Below are 17,360 nucleotides of genomic sequence, written 5' to 3'. Positions count from 1 at the left end.
GTTACCTCTTATAGTATTCAATATATATTTTGGATACTAACTCTTTGTTAATGTTTTGCAAATATCTTCCTGTTGGTGGCTCATGTTTTCTCTTTGTGATGATTTTTTGACCAGAAATTTTAATTTTAATATTTTCAAATTTATGAATATTTACCTTTATGGTTTGTACTTTATGTGTTTTGTTTAAGAAATTCTTTCCTACTCTGAATTGATAAAGACATTCTCTTTTTATCTAAAAATTTTTTATTAACTCTTATTGGGAAATAATTTCAAATTTACAAAATGCTGCAAAGATAAAAATAGTACAGAGAACAGTCATATACCCTTTACCCAGATAGTGTTAACATTTAATCACATTTGTTTGTCATTTAATAAATATAATATACAACATATAGTATGTAATATATATGATATAAAACATGTACATATATTTTTTCTGATCTATTTGAGGGTAAGTTGCATACATTATGGTGCTTTACAGCTAAATACTTCAGTGTGTATTTCCTACAAATAGGGATAGTACAGTTCAAAATTTACATTGATAAAATACTTTTATCAAATCTCCCATTCATATCCCAGTTTCGTCAGTTGACAAATTTGATGTTGATACACTTTATAGCATTTTTATAATCCTATGAACTCTATAACCATATAGCAGTTTTTAAAACCCTTTGTACAGGCTCCAAACTAGAGGCAGGTATTGCATTTAATTGTCATATCTTTCTAGCTTCCTTTAATCTGGAACATTTCCTCAACCTTTTTGTCTTTTATGATATTGACATTTTTGAAGAATACAGGCCCCTCCCTTCTTTTTAGAAGAATGTTCCTCATTTTGTGTTTATCTGCTGTTTCCTTGAGATTAGATTGATGAAATGCACTCTCGGCTGGAACATACATAGATGAATATTGTGCAGTATTGCATCTGTGCAGTATTACGAAGATGTAGTATTGTATCTTTCTCAGGTTATGATGTCTGGAGGTACACAATGTCTATCTGCCCCTCATAGGTTGACCAACGCTGGTCAAAGTGTTGTCCAATTTCTCCACTGTATAATTACTGCTTTTTATTTTTTTGCTCCCCCAAACTCATAAGCAATCTGTAGGGAGACACCTTAAGACATGCAAATACTCTGGGGACTTCCCTGGTGGTCCAGTGGTTAAGATTGGAGGCTCCCAGTGCAGGGGGTCCAGGTTCGATCCCTGGTCGGGGAACTAGATGCCGCTGGCAGCAAAGCAGGCAATGAAGATCCCTGTGCCGCGACGAAGACCCCACACAGCCAAACAAATAAATACATATTTCAAAAAAAATAAAAAGACATGCACATATCCTGCTCCTCATCAAAATTTCTTCCTAGCTTTAGCATCCACTGATGATTCTTTCCTGATCCAATCTTTGTCATGATAGTTGGAAAGTGATTCATTTAAAGTTTAAAATTGTGTTTTTATGTATGTTTTTAACCTGGAATTGATTTTCTATAGTGTGAGATAGGGATCAAATTCTATCTCCTCCCTCCCCCTCCTGTATGGCTAACTAATCAGCTCCATTTGTGGAAAAGCTCATTCTTACCCCACTGATAAGAAATGTCCACTCCTTCATACATCAAATTTCCATTTTTGCTGGGTTTGTTTCAGTAGTCTCTATTCTGTCCAACTGGTTTATTTGTTTATCCCTGCACCGATACTACAGTGTTTTAGTTATTATAGTTCTGTAATAAATTTTGATATATAGTAAGGCAAGTATCCCATTATATTCTTCTTTAAAATTGTCTTATCCATTTTTGTCATCCTGGCAATTATATTCATTGTCACAGATAATTTCCACAACAATCTTGAGAGAGATTAAGAAACTTTCCCAAGGTCACAAGGCCAATAAGGAGGAACTTGAACCCAGGTCTGCCCAAGGTCAGAGTTCTTTCCATTTCTTCCTGGGGTTCTGCCTACCCAAAGCCAAAGGGATGCTTACCTAGGCATGGAGAAGTGGAGGTCAGAGAATCAAGTGTGGGCAGGTGAGAGAAGGCAGCTATCAGACTGGGTTTGGGTTTGGTCTCTGGGTGTAGACTTTGCCAGCCAAGGGACTTGGTTCTGACTCGGCTGGCAGAACTGGAAACAAGATTGGAGGAAATGGGACCCCAGGACTGATTACCCACAGGTGTCCATGGGCACATCTTGCTGCTTCCCAGGCTGAGCAGGGTAATGTGGCAGCAGCCTGAAAGGGGGACCTGCGGCTGCTTTTATGCTGGGGGTTATGGTGGGGGGCTTGGGACGCAGGGAGGGGAAAGAATCTGGCTGGCTGCCTGGAAGCTAGGACAGAGCCCACCCCAGGGAGCCCCATCCTCCACCAGCCCCTCCCTGCCTGCTTAAGAGACCCTAATCAGCTTGGGGAGATTAAGGGCTCTGGACGGCTCTTCCCACACCCCCGCCCTGGGCCCTGGCGAAGGAGACCCGTGGGAGGGCGTCAGAAGGATCGGCCCTGTGACCCCGAGCCCCGGCCCTGCGCCCGAGCCCCGGACTTTCCGGTGAGTGGCAGAGCCCCCTCCACACGGACTCCAGGTCCCTTCTGCCGGAAAGAGACCATGGAAGGGAATGGGAGTGTCCCCACTGACCCCCGACAGCTCTAAGAGGGGGGAGGGGCAGACAAGGGGGAGCGGGAAGCAGAGCAAAGCGGGGGGAAAGGGGGTGCTTCCAGGCTATGCCCCTGACCCCATATAGTCGTTCAAGCCCGCGGAGGGGGATGTGGAAGCAGAGACAAGCCGCGGGTTAATTGGGCTTTGAGAACCTGGGGGTTGCGGAGAGCCCTGGAGGTCGCGTCCTCTCATGCTGCTCTGTTTATGCTCCCAGAAGCCGGCAATGACCGCCCGCGCGCTCCTCGCGGGTGGGCGTCGGGACCCCGGGATCTGCGCACCCACGCGGGGGGCTCCGTCTCCGCCCGGCCTTCCCCGGACGCCGTCCCGGCCCCGGCCTCGGCTGCGCCCCCTGCTGCTGCTGCCGCTGCTGCTGCTGCCGCGCTCCGCCCTCTCCGCTGCGTTCACAGTGGGGGTGCTGGGCCCCTGGGCCTGCGACCCCATCTTCGCCCGTGCCCGCCCGGACCTGGCCGCCCGCCTGGCCGCCGCCCGCCTGAACCACGAAGCTGCCCTGGAGGGCGGCCCCCGCTTCGAGGTCGCGCTGCTGCCCGAGCCGTGCCGGACGCCGGGCTCGCTGGGGGCGGTGTCCTCCGCGCTCACCCGCGTCTCGGGCCTCGTGGGGCCGGTGAACCCCGCAGCCTGCCGGCCGGCGGAGCTACTAGCTCAAGAGGCGGGGATCGCCCTGGTGCCCTGGGGCTGCCCCGGAATGCGGGCGGCGGGCACCACGGCTCCCGCGGTGACGCCCGCGGCGGATGCGCTCTACGCCCTCTTGCGCGCGTTCCGCTGGGCGCACGTGGCCCTGGTCACCGCCCCCCAGGACCTGTGGGTGGAGGCGGGACGCGCGCTTTCCACGGCGCTCAGGGCCCGGGGTCTGCCCGTTGCCCTGGTGACCTCTATGGAGCCCTCGGACCTGTCTGGAGCCCGGGAGGCCCTGAGGAGGGTCCAAGATGGGCCCAGAGTCAGAGGTAGGCTCCCCTGCAGGATGCGGGGGGTTTGGCTGTCCAGCGAACAAAGGACAGAGCACCGAGCGGAGCCTCTGTGTCCGCAGCAGTGATCATGGTGATGCACTCGGTCCTGCTGGGCGGTGAGGAGCAGCGCCGCCTACTGGAGGCTGCAGAGGAGCTGGGCTTGGCTGATGGTTCCCTGGTCTTCCTGCCCTTCGACACGCTGCACTACGCCTTGTCTCCAGGCCCGGACTCCTTGGCCGTGCTCGCCAACAGCTCACAGCTTCGCAAGGCCCACGATGCGGTGCTCACCCTCACGCGTCACTGTCCCCCGGGAGGCAGCGTGCTGGACAGTCTGCGCAGGGCCCAAGAGCATCAGGAGCTGCCCCCTGACCTCAATCTGCAGCAGGTAGAGGGCCCAGGGAGGAGGGAAGAGGGGAAGAGAACCAGGGAAGAGAGCAGAGAATAGCCAAAGAGGGGAGATGGAGGCTGGAGGCAATGGGAAGAGAAGTGGATAGAGTCGATGGAATGAGAGGAGGATGCAGTCAATAGGAGGGAGTAGGAGGCCAGTACGGAGAGAATAACCAGCAGCTCTGCATGTCCTGGCTGATGAAGAGGCTCTGGCCTTGCTTGGAGCATCTTTGTGTATTGGAATTGCTTCCAGAGAGTTGGCAATGAGACCTCTCAAGGTCAGCTCCAAGGAGCAAACGCTAACAAACTCTGCACTGCAGCATCTTTTGCAGTCTACTTTAAAGTAAACCCACTTCCAACACGGCCATGACATACAGTCTGTATTAAACAACCGGTGTTCTTAAGAGAGCAGGAAGGAGGGAGAATACAGATCTAGCCTCCATGCCCAGTTCAGAGGTGTTTCCTCTGGGGCTTCACCTAGTGGTCTTAACTTTTTGAAAGCCTTACATCTTGTGAGAAGCAGAAAGGTCCCTAGGTGGAGCAAGGGCTTCTATAACCATCTGGATTCACAGCTTGTTCCCAACAATCAGCTAATATCCAGGATTCCCTGAGAACAGTGGTGAGATGGGATGGAGGGCAGGTGGAGAAATAGAGGTGGGGGAAATGGTGGGGGAAACCCTCTTCAGTTCTCAGTAAGTAGCATAGCCTTTCACCTAGCTGCCCAAGTGAGACCCCTGGGAGTCACCCTTGATTCCTCTAACCCTTCCCCCAACATCCAGACACCAAGTTCTGTCACTTATGCTTCCCAAAGGTCATTTGAATCCATATACTTTCTCCATCCTCACTGTCACGCCCCTGGTTCAGGCCACAGCACCTCTGGTCCAAATCCCCAAATAAAATCTCCCAAGTGGTCTCTGCTTCAACACTTACCTACCCCAGGCCTTTCTCCACCCAGCAATCAGAGTGAACTTCAGAAATCTGACACATCTGACTGTGTCACGCCCCCATCCAAAGTCTCCCAGTGGCTTCTCTTGCCCTGGATAGATACAGGTCTCTTCACTTGGTTTATCAGGTCTCATGTCTTCCTCTCTCTTCCTTCTTTCTTGAACTTCAGCCAGACCGAGCTACTTTGGGTTCCCCAGATGTGACCTTCTCTTTTGCTTCTGTGCTACTGGGTGTACTGTTCCCTCTCTCCTGTCCCTACACTCCCCCAGATATTTCGGATTCATCCCCTGAGGGATGGTCACTTCTGGAAGCCTCTTCCTCCTCCCCCAGCCTGGGCTGGGGCCCTCTTTCCTGTCTCCTCAGCTCCCTCAGTTACTCCTCCCCTCACTCATTACACTGCTTTAACATCCCTGTCTGTCTCCCCCTACTAGAGGAAAGATTCCTCGAGATAGGGACTGTCTTGTACCCTGATATATCCCTAGCGCTCTACACAGTGCCTGGCACTGTGAGAGATGGGAACTGGGAATAATAGAGAAGCTCCATGAGATCAGGTGGTTGCCTTGGGAAAAAGAAAAGAACTAAAAATAGAAAATAGAAGCCAACCAAAAGATGAGAAAGAAGGCTTTCGATGAATGGTAGGTAATGATTTTAAAAATATATGCAGGGCAACCAAAAGGAGAGGGAAGAGAGGAGATGTAGGTATTGGAGTTAGAGGTAACAAATGATAAGAAGAGCGTTAAGAATACTGAAAAGAGGAAAGGGCAGTGGCAAAAAGAGGTGGGATAGCCAATTGGGGAGAGAGGAAGAGCGAGCCAATGAGGAGAGGAAGAGCGAGCCAATGAGGAGAGGAAGAGCGAGCCAATGCGGAGGGATATGGAACCACTAACTAGGAGGTGCGAACAGTCAAGGCACAGAGGGCTTGAAGGACTCGAAGGGCCCAGTGAAAGGATAAGCGGAGACAGTGAGTCCCCGTCTGTTTACGGGCCGTGACCCCGAAACCTGAACCCCCTACCCTTCCTCCCCAGGTATCCCCTCTCTTCGGCACCATCTATGACTCGGTCTTCTTGTTGGCTGGGGGCGTGGCGCGAGCGCGGGCGGCCGCAGGTGGCGGCTGGGTGTCCGGAGAAGCCGTGGCCCGCCACGTCCGGGATGCCCAGGTCCCCGGCTTCTGTGGGGCCCTGGGAGGAGCCGAGGAGCCCTCCTTTGTGCTGCTGGACACGGATGCAGCCGGGGACCGGCTGTTCGCCACATACGTGCTGAACCCCACCCAGGGCTTCTTCCGCTCCGCCGGAACCCCGGTGCATTTTCCTGGAGGGGGACGGGGGCCTGGGCCCGACCCCTCGTGTTGGTTCGACCCAGACGTCATCTGCAACGGAGGTGAGGGCGAACATCCCAGCCCACACTGGAACAGTGACCATGAACCCTCCACAAAGTGGTGAAAGAGAGTGAACTCTCATCCTGTAACTCCTGTTGGAGGCCCTTCCAGGCCCTCCTCAGAGACCCCCGGCTTGTGCAGGACCCCTGTCTTGCCGAGCCCCTGGAGCCCTCTTGGAACCTTTCTAGCATTCCCAGACCACCCCCCCAGCCCGCCCTTTGCAGGACCCATGATCTTTCCCTAGATCCTGTTATGAGCTCCCATCCCCCTTTTCTGGAGCCTCCAAGATTTGACGTGACCTCATTCCTCCCTAGAGGGCAGCGGTCCGCAACCTTTTTGGCACCAGGGACCTGTTTCGTGGAGAACAGTTTTTCCACGGACTGGGGTGGGGCGGGGGGGCGTGTTCAGGCGGTAAGGCCAGCGATGGGGAGCAGGCAGATGAAGCTTCGCTCACTCACGCCGCTCACCCCCTGCTGTGCGGCCCGGTTCCTAACAGGCTGCGCGGACAAGTAGCGGTCCGCGGCCCGGGGGTTGGGGGCCTCTGCTAGAGAGGATGCCTCCCCTCTGCCACAGTCCTCAGCATCTCTCCTCTCACTGCCCCTCCAGGACTGGAGCCCGGCGTCGTCTTTATTGGCTTCCTCCTGGTGGTTTTGATGGGGCTGACAGGGGCCTTCCTGGCCCATTATTTTAGGTGAGTAGGGTAAGTAGGAGAGAAGCTTGGCTCTCCGCCTGCCAGAAATGCAACTGTGCAGCAGGCTGGGCCCACTCAAGAGTAGAAGGAGGGAGGATGTCTTTTGGAGAGGGGGAGAAGGAAGGAGTCCTGGAGGGCTGGCCGAGTCCCGGGGGGGGTCTGGTTTGGGGATGACTGCCCTCCCCTGAGCCAGCATTCCCCCCCACTGGCTTCCTCTCATGGACCTTGGTCTCCGTTGCGAAGATGACCTCCTTTCTCTACCAGGCACCGGCTACTTCACATCCAAATGGTCTCCGGCCCCAACAAGATCATCCTGACTCTGGACGACGTCACCTTCCTCCCCCCGCAAAGGGGCAGCTCTCGGAAGGTGGGGGAGGAGGGGAGCCAGGACCCAGCTGTCCTCCCCTATATGTCCGGTCCCCTGCCTGGGCCAGCCCTCACCCCAGCCCCCACCTGGGAAAGCCTGGTTTCTGCCTTCACTCGGTCCCAGGTCTGAGTGCTGGGATCAACGCCCTCATGTGTGCAATGAGGATAACAGCCCCTGTCCTGACCGCTTTCCTTGGATAGGGTGAAGCTCCAACAGAAAATGAATGTGTTTGTTTTGTAAGCTCTGAAGTGTTGTGTACTTGGGAAGTAATGTCATTATCACCTTCCCGAACTAAGATTTATTCCCTTCCCCTCTTTAATCCCCAGAACTCAGCCTGACCTCAACCCAGGACTCTGACCCCATAGTATATCTTGACCCAATGCATTGACCTCTACCCTCCAGGTGGCCCAGGGGAGTCGATGGAGTCTGGCCGCCCGCAGCTTGTCAGACGTTCGCAGCATCCACAGCCAAATCCCGGATTACACCAACATTGGCCTCTATGAGGTGAGCCTGACCCCCAGGCAGGCCGAGCTCCGTTCCTGGAGTCACGTCGTATCTTGCAGAGTCCAGGAAATGGGGATAGGAGCCCAGAATGGGAACTAGGGAGAGTTCATGGATTCCTCCTCAAAGGGGAGCATCTGGGAATCCTTCCTGCTGGGGGATTTTCCATTATCCAGGTGAGGGCTCTTCAAAGGCCAATCACAGTGGCCTAAAGACTGGAGGCCTGACAGTGGGAAGTTTGATGGGACCAGCATGTAGCCTGAAGAGGCCACTGAGGCCATCCCCCACCCTGTTGGGAGCCCCTGGTCCTCCCCCTCAGTGCTTCAAGCCTTTGGGTTACTGAAGGGCACAGGCCTCCCTGGAAAGATTGAGACAGAGGCTCATCTGGGAAGTGATCTCATGGTCACAAAGAGGACTTTTCCAGGATTGCATTGTTCAGGATGGGGCTTCCAGACTGAGCTAATCTCTGACTCAAGCCAGACTCATGTCTTGGCCCCACCCAGTACTTCTACCCCAATCAGATCACACTCTGGAGCAGCAAGACTTAGAGGGGAAAAAGAAAGTCACAAAAGGGCATTAGGACATTAACCATGGGGTCAGCAAATCTGAATGTGGTGGGATGCGTGGGAGATAATGAGAACAGATTCAGAGAGCGCTGAGAGAGAGCTCCACTAATGAAGAGGGAGTGGAGATTTAGAGCTCTTGGGTGTCATGTCGTGGAGAGAATGCAGAGATTCCTAGTATGTCACCTAGAGGCCGTTGCAGCCATTTCCCAGTAGAACACTATTGTCGTTTTGGGCAGGACACTATGCCTTGAAGAATGTTTAGTGCCACTTGTCTCTGACTATGTCCACTGATCACAGCCCCCAGTGTTTGTGACAATTAAAAATGTCTCCACATTTATTTACAAATCATCTTTAAGGGTCAGTACCAAACCCCCAGAATTCCCTCCTAGTCCAAATCCTTTAACAACAGACAAGGCCAACTACATAATTTGCAAGGTCTAGGGCAAAATAAAAATGAAGTTCCCCTTGTTCATTCAAGATGACAGCAGTAGATCACTGAACCAAGCTCAGGCCCTTCTGAGCACAGGGCCCTGGGTGACCGCATGGCTCGCACGCCCATGAACTGGCCCTGCCGACAGCTGAGGACAGTGAGGCCCAGAGCCTGCAGGGGAGCTGTCTATTCTTCACAGTTAGTCTGTAATAACGCGTGATCTACTCAGACTCCTGACACCCACCACAGTGCTCTCTTATGGCAGCGGGTGGTGATGAGGGCTGTGATTTCAATGACACTTGTGGTGGTGATGGCTCACTTAATAGGGCTGTTGGTGAGCGCATCTGGCATGGTGAGGACAGCCTGTGCATCTCTCTTTCCCACGGGTGGGCTCTCACCCAGCTGGCCGTGAAGTGGATTGGCAGGCATTATACCCCTTGCTCCAGATGCTCTTTGTCGCATGGAAGATGGGTTCTGGGGCAGTGAGCCAAGGGAAACATGGGGGCTCTACAGGGCTCCTCACATCATGGGGTTTTAAGAAACCGAGTTCACTATTCCTGTCTCTGCTCCAGGGAGACTGGGTTTGGCTGAAGAAATTCCCGGGGGAACAGCACATAGCTATCCGCCCAGCGACCAAGATGGCCTTCTCCAAGGTGAGAGTGGGCCTGTGATGGGGTATGAGGTGGCCATCGTTTCCTCCCTCCTTGCCTTCTCTTTGCAGCTGAGTCCAAGTAGGCCCCATTGTGACAGGGACGAAGAGCTCTCAGTGACGTGTCCCCTCCTCTCTAAAGCAGGTTTCTTATCATGCTCTCTTATAACACTAGTTCTTTCCTTTGAGGTGTTGATCATAATTTGTAATTGTCTGTTCACCTGTGTGTGCTTGCTTATTTCTTATCTGCCTCCCTCACTGAACTGTAAGTTGAGTGAGGGCTTTTCCCCTACCCCCTCCATTGTATTAATATTTCCAGCACCCAGCACAGTGTCTGGAACATTAGAGACACCCAATGAATGTTTGTTGAGTGAATGCTAGAAAATAAATGGGTTTCCAGTTCTGTCAGGCTGCTTGCACAGAATGGCCTAGTTGGTGCATACTGAGTGACGTGGAAAGTTGGCAAGGAGGCTATAAACTGGCTTATTCTGGTCATTCCAACCTTAGTGCCCCCCTTACCCCTAACACCATACAGCCTTGGCCTGGCCTCCTTCCCAGATGCCTCCACAGAAGCTCTTGGTCACAGCTGCAGAATGACTTAAATGGACTACCAGTAGTCAACGGACTAAATCACCATTTAACAACAGGCATTTAAGATGAAAAGAAGCCCCTTGTTGGACCAAAGAAAAACTAGAAAGGGCACCAGTCACCCACTAGCCCTCATTTTCCCAGCCAGACTGTGAGGGCCTCTGTCCCACCGAGTGGGTGTGGCCTTGTTGTTGGCTCCTCTGGGACACAGCTCAACTAGTTAGTCCTTCTTCCTTAACTAAGGGGGGGGGGGCGGGGTGCGTCTATCTGGCACAATGATGTAACAAGCAAAGCAGCCCTGGGCTGAGTCACCAGCACAAGCCATTTCTGGTGATTTTTGAAAGCACTGCAGTGTCTGCCTGATTCTCCCCCCAAGGGACGGTTATATCAGAAGTGGCGGGGGCGGGGGGGGGCGCTGAGTTCCAGGAGCTTTTCCTTCATGAGGTGTTTTCCCTTAAGACCCAGGAAGTTCAAAGTCTTATGATTAATAAATCAGAAACTGCCTGGGTCCTGATTTACCAGCGCAAAATTGTCTTTTCATTCATAGCTTTAAGTTACACCACGTTCAGTGTCTCCACGGTGGCCTTTGCCTGTGGTGTCTTTTCCAGAGAGAGGTGTCTGTAGAAGGAAGCCCCTACACGCCCTATAGACCTTTCCACTCACCATTTTTACCCCATCCTCCAATCAGAAACCGACCTGAAGCACAGCCTCCTCCTCACCTCGCTCCCAGAACAGCAAATGCCTGTTAATTCCGCCCCCTCCCCCAGATCCGGGAGCTCCGGCATGAGAACTTGGCCCTCTACCTGGGGCTTTTCCTGGCGGGGGGAGCTGGCGGCGCCGCGGCCCCCGGGGAAGGGATGCTGGCTGTGGTCTCAGAGCACTGTGCCCGTGGCTCCCTCCAAGACCTCCTCGCTCAGAGAGACATAAAGCTGGACTGGATGTTCAAGTCCTCCCTCCTACTGGACCTCATCAAGGTGTGCGTGTCGGGGTGGCACCGGGTGGGCTGCGGCGGGGAGGAGCCGGCGGGGGAACCGCGTGGGCTGGGGCTGCCCCTGACGCCACTCCTTCCAGGGCATAAGGTATCTGCACCGTCGAGGCGTGGCCCACGGGCGGCTGAAGTCACGGAACTGCGTGGTGGACGGGAGGTTCGTGCTTAAAGTCACCGACCACGGTCATGGGCGCCTGCTGGAAGCGCAGAGGGTGTTACCGGAGCCTCCCAGCGCGGAGGGTAGGACTCCCCGGCTGCCTCCCGGGCGGCCGAGCAGCCCCCGCATCCCCGTTGTTTCAAGGGCCTCTCCTTTCCTCCTTCCCTCGCACTCTCTCCATCCCACACCCACCGGACGCGACTCCTGCCACGGAGAAGGTCTTGTGACCTCTGAGATGAGGGGGGTCTGGCTCCGTGGCTGGGGAGGCGGGGAGTTGTTAGGGGGCGGGACTTGTGCCTGAGGGGCGGAGCTCCTGCCCTTGCAGGGGGGTCTGCTTCTAGTGGGGCTTTGCCTAAGGGCGGGGCTTGTGCCCAAGGGACCTAGTCTGCTCTCGGCACCGCTTTGTCTAAAGGGCGGGTCCTATTTGTGATGGCCCGGCTTTCTGAGACCTGCTCTGGGTTTCTGGTAGTTTCTCCTGGGGATCACTGCGGGCAGCAGGGCCAGACTGAGGCTGGGGAGTTGAGCGGGTGCGAGCCTGGACTTTCTGGTGAGGGTGGGGGGTCTGTCCCTAGCGCTTCTATGGCCCTCCGCGTGCCCACGCTCCCTTCCCCGACCCCAGACCAGCTGTGGACAGCCCCGGAGCTACTTCGGGACCCGGCCCTGCAGCGCCAGGGAACGCTGGCTGGCGACGTCTTCAGTCTGGGCATCATCATGCAAGAGGTCGTGTGCCGCAGCGCCCCTTACGCCATGCTGGAGCTGACTCCCGAGGGTACGGCCTCCCTCGCCTGGCCTTTGGACTAGAAAGACACCCCGCTGTTAGGCAGAGACCCAGCCTCTCTCGGTGCTGAGACTTACTTATGTGGGACTCCCTAGAGCTGAGTTCTGAAGGGTCAGGGCAGTGGAGAGCCAAGCATCAGGATGGGAGGGGGCGGCCTTTCAGCACCCAGACATCAGTGGTTTCTTCTGTCTGGACCCTGGACCCAGCCTGCTGCCCCAACGGTGGTAGCAAGCTCCCCTCTGGTTCTTAGGGGCCCCAGGGAGGCAGCACGATAGGGGGAAGGGGGAAACACAGCAGATGGATCTGGTTCAGATCTATATTATCATGTATAGGATACAGCATGCTACTTGATCACTCTAACCCTCACTTGTCTTATGTGCAGTAAATGTCAGTCTCTTTGCCTATCCCTTCTTACTGCCCCCTGGCCCCCAGGGTTCAGGGTCCTGTTGCTCCCAGCAACACCTCCCACACTACGCTTCCCCACCTACTGAAGCTTCCCCTTCCAGCCCCCTCCTCTTGAGCTTCAACAATCAGGCCAGAGTCAGAGGTGGCTTCTGTTCTGGCACACCCCCCTCTCTTGTTCCCTTCATGCCTCCAGAAGTGGTGAAGAGGGTACAGAGCCCCCCTCCACTGTGTCGGCCCTCGGTGTCCATAGACCAGGCGCCCATGGAGTGCATCCAGCTGATGAAACAGTGCTGGGCAGAGCAGCCGGAACTTCGGCCCTCCATGGACCGCACCTTCGACCTGGTCAGGGGCTGGGCTGGCCGTTTGCTGGCAACTTGGGGTGGGGGAGGGGAGGCTGCAGGAAGGCAAGCTGGCAGGATCTCTGACCTTCCAGGCTACTTTCTAAGGGGTAGTCTGAGGATTAAGGGTTTGGTGGGGACAGAATTAGAATGGGGGCTGTGGAGGCCTTTGGAGTGGGAGATGGAGCTCCGGGTGGGAGAAATATTTAGTTCAATTCAAATAACATTTATTGAGTATGTGTTTGGTCTAGTGAGGGAGAAAGACCCTTGGCCTGGGAGTCCAAAGACTGGGCTGGTTCCAGTGCCTTGTCAGTTGCTAACAGAACAGGTGACCTCCTAATAACGTGTGAAAACACAGTGCCTAGCACTGGCAGCACGGGCTTGATGAGTACAGATGAAAGGGGGTGGGGGCAGAGGATCAGGCATAATACAGCCCCCTGAGAGGGGCGTGGCAGCCCAGGTCCTCGGCAGCCCCACCAGCTTCCTCCTCCTACTAGTTCAAGAGCATCAACAAGGGCCGGAAGATGAACATCATCGACTCGATGCTGCGGATGCTGGAGCAGTATTCCAGTAACCTGGAGGACCTGATCCGGGAGCGCACGGAGGAGCTGGAGCTGGAAAAGCAGAAGACAGACCGGCTGCTCACACAGATGCTGCCTCCGTGGGTGCCTAGGGGGAGAGGTGGGTGGGGAGGACAGCTGGAATCCAGGCAGACTGGGGTGGCCTCCAGGTAAGCTCACCACCTGCCATCCCCAGGTCTGTGGCTGAGGCGCTGAAGATGGGGACACCTGTGGAGCCCGAGTATTTCGAGGAGGTGACACTGTACTTCAGTGACATTGTGGGTTTCACCACCATCTCAGCCATGAGTGAGCCCATCGAAGTGGTGGACCTGCTCAATGACCTCTACACGCTCTTTGACGCCATCATCGGCTCCCATGATGTCTACAAGGTGGGGTGTGTAGGGGGCAAGCCCTCCTTCAGCTTCTCCCGCCCCCGCACCCCTGCCCGAGGTCACCAGCACGAACCTCTTTCCCAGCCCTCCTGTCCCTTTTCTCCTCTGCCAGTCCCCAGCTCAGTCCCCCAGCTGGAAGGCTCCCCAGGATCTCTGCACTCACCCCAGTTTAGGCCTCCCGACAAGGGACATTGGCATTGGCGGGGTGCTCAGTACTGAATTCTCTCCTCAGGTGGAGACAATCGGGGACGCCTATATGGTGGCCTCAGGGCTGCCCCAACGGAACGGGCAGCGGCACGCAGCAGAGATCGCCAACATGGCTCTGGACATCCTCAGTGCCGTGGGCACCTTCCGCATGCGGCACATGCCCGAGGTGCCCGTGCGCATCCGCATCGGCCTGCACTCGGGTAACTCCGCGCCTTCCCGGGCTCTCCAGCCCATCTCCCTCGTTAGGGCCGGGCTCCAGATTTCCTAGATAGGAGGCAAACTCGTGGAGTGGGTGAGGGCGGGGACTTGTCTTGAAGCCACCTTTTCACAGCAGGCACCGCATTGTAATTGGGAGGGTACGCTTGAGAGGGTTTCTTTGGGAAGCCAGTGGAGATTATGGGGTGCTAAAGGCCCCCCCGAGCCCTAGGTGCCCCCCAGCCGCCAGCAGGCCAGCTTCAGCGCGGGCCAGCCAGCCCGCCGACGCCGCGCGTCTCCACAGGCCCGTGCGTGGCGGGCGTGGTGGGCCTCACGATGCCGCGGTACTGCCTGTTTGGGGACACGGTCAACACCGCCTCGCGCATGGAGTCCACAGGGCTGCGTGAGTGTGACGGGGTGGGAGGGGTGGGGAGGGGGCGTGGGAGGGGTGTCCTGAGCTCACGGTGTCCTCTGAGCTCACGGTGTCCCCTGCCGTCCCAGCTTACCGCATCCACGTGAACAGGAGCACCGTGCAGATTCTCTCCGCCCTAGACGAGGGCTTCCAGACCGAGGTGCGGGGTCGCACGGAGCTGAAGGTGAGGCCGGGCTGGAAGACACAACTCGCCACGCCCGGTTCCACTGAGACCTCGAGATCCACTGGCCCTCACCTCAGCCCGCCTGAGTCCTCCCCTCCCCCGTGTCTCCCCAGGGCAAGGGCACCGAGGAAACGTACTGGTTGGTGGGCAGACGCGGCTTCGACAAGCCCATCCCCAAACCGCCTGACCTGCAACCGGGGTGAGGATCTGGCCTTCGTGCTGCCATGACCGAGTTGGTCCCTCCATGCCCTCCCTCCCCTCCTGCCATGCACCGGACCCCGCCCAAGCGGGGCGACCTGGGCCTCGCCCTCCTACTGCCTATTCTCCCTCCATGAGGCCGCCCCTCCCTTCGCCACAGGGACAGCAACCACGGCATCAGGTTGCAGGATATTCCGCCTGAGCGGCGCAGGAAGCTGGAGAAGGCGAGGCCGGGCCTGTTTTCTGGAAAGTGAGGCTGGGCCTGGGACAAGGTACTGGCCCCTTGGCTCCCATGCCCCACAGACCCCGGGGGCTACACACATGCTTCCTGGAGGACGGGCACCTCTTCCCCAGCCTGAGGACCTAGCCCTGCCTGCCTGCAGAACGTCCCACTCAAGCCAGGTGTCCCCGTCCTTCTCTGACTTGGTGAGCCCACGCTGGTTCCTAAACCCAGGGATTTCCCAGCTGCAGGGATCCTGGCTCGGTAGGTCTGGAGTGGGCCAGGAATCCAGACTAGGGAATGCCTCTAAACATGACCTTCTGGAACTTTTACTCTGACCTACCCCCGAACACACACACACACACAGACACACACAGACACACACAGACACACACACACATACACCATTAACCAGACCCTCCTCTTGGCCCCTCAGGCTATACACCGCCCAAGAGACACACACACACACACACACACACACACACAATTAACCAGACCCTCCTCTTGGCCCCTCAGGCTATACACCGCCCAAGAGACAGAACCCTAGGTAGCAACGCTCACCAGAGGACGAGCTGACTGCTGGCCCTAGAGCTCGGTTACAGCAGAAACCCTGCCCTCTGCCCTCCAAGAAACTCTGATCCATGACTCTCCCCTACTGAGGTGAACCCCCATGACCCCTTTCCATGATTTCCCTCTGAAACACTCCTCTTTCCCTCAGGATTATTCCGGAAGGTCCTTTTCCTGAAAGTTGCTGCTGTAGGTGACCAAAAGTCCGGCTAATACCAGTGGCTTCCGTCCAGCTCTGCCTCAAAGGATTCTGAGCCTTTGCAAGAGCTGGTTGCAAACCAGCTGTGTGACCCTGGGAAAGTCTCATGCACTCTCTGGGCTTGGTTTCCCCTCCGTGGTAAAATGAAGAGTGGCCTACCTAGGTGGTTGCCATACCCTCCGGCCCTGACAGCTGGCCTTCAGAATGGTTGGCCTTGGGGTACAGGGCACTGGGCACGTGGCCTCCAGCCCCAGTGACCCTGAGCCCATAAGAAAGGCCCCAGGAAGGAGGATCTGGGATTGGATGTCCCAACCCCAGAGGAGGTGGAGACCGCCTGTTCCACCAGAGCAGGGGTGTCGTGTGGCCTGAGGATTTGAGGGCTTCTGTTTAGCCTCAAGCATCCTTCCCTTCTCCATCCCCCACCAGTCAGAAACCGGCTCCTTCTCCTGTGGCATAACCACATACTTTGCCCAAGTGCAGAGAAAAGCTTGTTTCAAAGCTTTGGGGAAAGGAAGGTAAACAAACCCCACGAAACCTCTCCTAACCAGAACACCCAGGAATAGTAGTAGTCTCTGTTTAACTGGGCGCCACTGAGCAGGCAGTTGAACAGAAAATCCTCCCAGCTTAGATCTTTGTGACAAGTATCAACCCCTCCCATCCCAGTAAGTACCCAGGTAAAGCTTCTTTTGTGGAACTTTGATGTCCCAGAGCCTGAGCCTTGGCACATTGCACTCTGGGTGGCCTTCGCCATTGCCGCAGAACCTGGCAGAAGTTAGCAGCAGCTGTAGCCACCCAGGCTGTCACTAGGTAGTGCGCCTCCAGTCCCTGGAGATGTGCAAGCAGAACTGGAGACCTCTTTGAGCAGGGAGAGAACAGTCAGAGGGACTTCCTAGGCGGAAGGATGAACTAAATCCTCACCACACAGTGTGGTAGGTAGGCCAGCAGCAGCGACATTGCCTGGGAGCTTGTTAGCAATGCAGAATCTCAGGCCCAGGAGTATTGAAACAGAATCTACATCCTAACAAAGTTCCTTCAGAGTATTTATATGCACATTAAAGTTTCTGAATCATAGAACTAAAGGATCCTAGGATCCCTAAAATCTCAGAACTGCTAAGATTTCTTAAAAACCAGGCTAGAAACTAGCCCCGAGACTTCTTTTGTTTGATCAATGGAGTGGTTTTGTTTTTGTCTTGAGCTAACGTTTAGAAATCAAGAGATACCACATTGTAAAACTGGCTGCCAAATGTCCCTCTTTGAAATCAAAAGCCCCACACAGGGGCATCTGCTGACTTCCTTCTGGAGCTAAAGAGCAACCGTCCCCTCGTCCCGTCTCTCCAGGGTTTCGCTTTTCTGTTCTCACCGTGCCCACCACTCCCCGTGCACTCCAAGACACCAAGATTTTCTGAACATCTCTTATGTACCTGTCCAGAGCCTGTAGACGTTAGACCTCAGGACTCTGGAGTAGCTGATGT

The 17,360-nt window shown here is 55.1% G+C and overlaps 1 protein-coding gene across 1 annotated transcript; it reads left to right on the top strand.

Annotated features, from left to right (window-relative positions):
* The first annotated feature begins 2,847 nt into the window (after positions 1-2,847).
* GUCY2D (guanylate cyclase 2D, retinal) lies at positions 2,848-17,039 on the top strand. The gene is made up of 19 exons (XM_057536695.1): positions 2,848-3,586; positions 3,670-3,974; positions 5,947-6,298; positions 6,903-6,987; positions 7,252-7,354; positions 7,757-7,858; positions 9,424-9,504; positions 10,856-11,062; positions 11,160-11,316; positions 11,853-12,002; positions 12,610-12,758; positions 13,252-13,415; positions 13,511-13,703; positions 13,939-14,113; positions 14,413-14,511; positions 14,610-14,704; positions 14,818-14,903; positions 15,063-15,174; positions 15,841-17,039. Exons 1-18 carry the CDS (start codon positions 2,848-2,850, stop codon positions 15,154-15,156), a joined length of 3,336 nt encoding a protein of 1,111 aa, XP_057392678.1. The 3' UTR covers positions 15,157-15,174; positions 15,841-17,039.
* Positions 17,040-17,360: the final 321 nt, after the last annotated feature.

The sequence above is a fragment of the Balaenoptera acutorostrata genome, chromosome 20 (genome assembly GCF_949987535.1).
Source record: "Balaenoptera acutorostrata chromosome 20, mBalAcu1.1, whole genome shotgun sequence".
Taxonomy (NCBI): domain Eukaryota; kingdom Metazoa; phylum Chordata; class Mammalia; order Artiodactyla; family Balaenopteridae; genus Balaenoptera; species Balaenoptera acutorostrata.
Note: the sequence above shows the minus strand (reverse complement) of the source record. Positions and strands in the feature narration are given on the sequence as shown.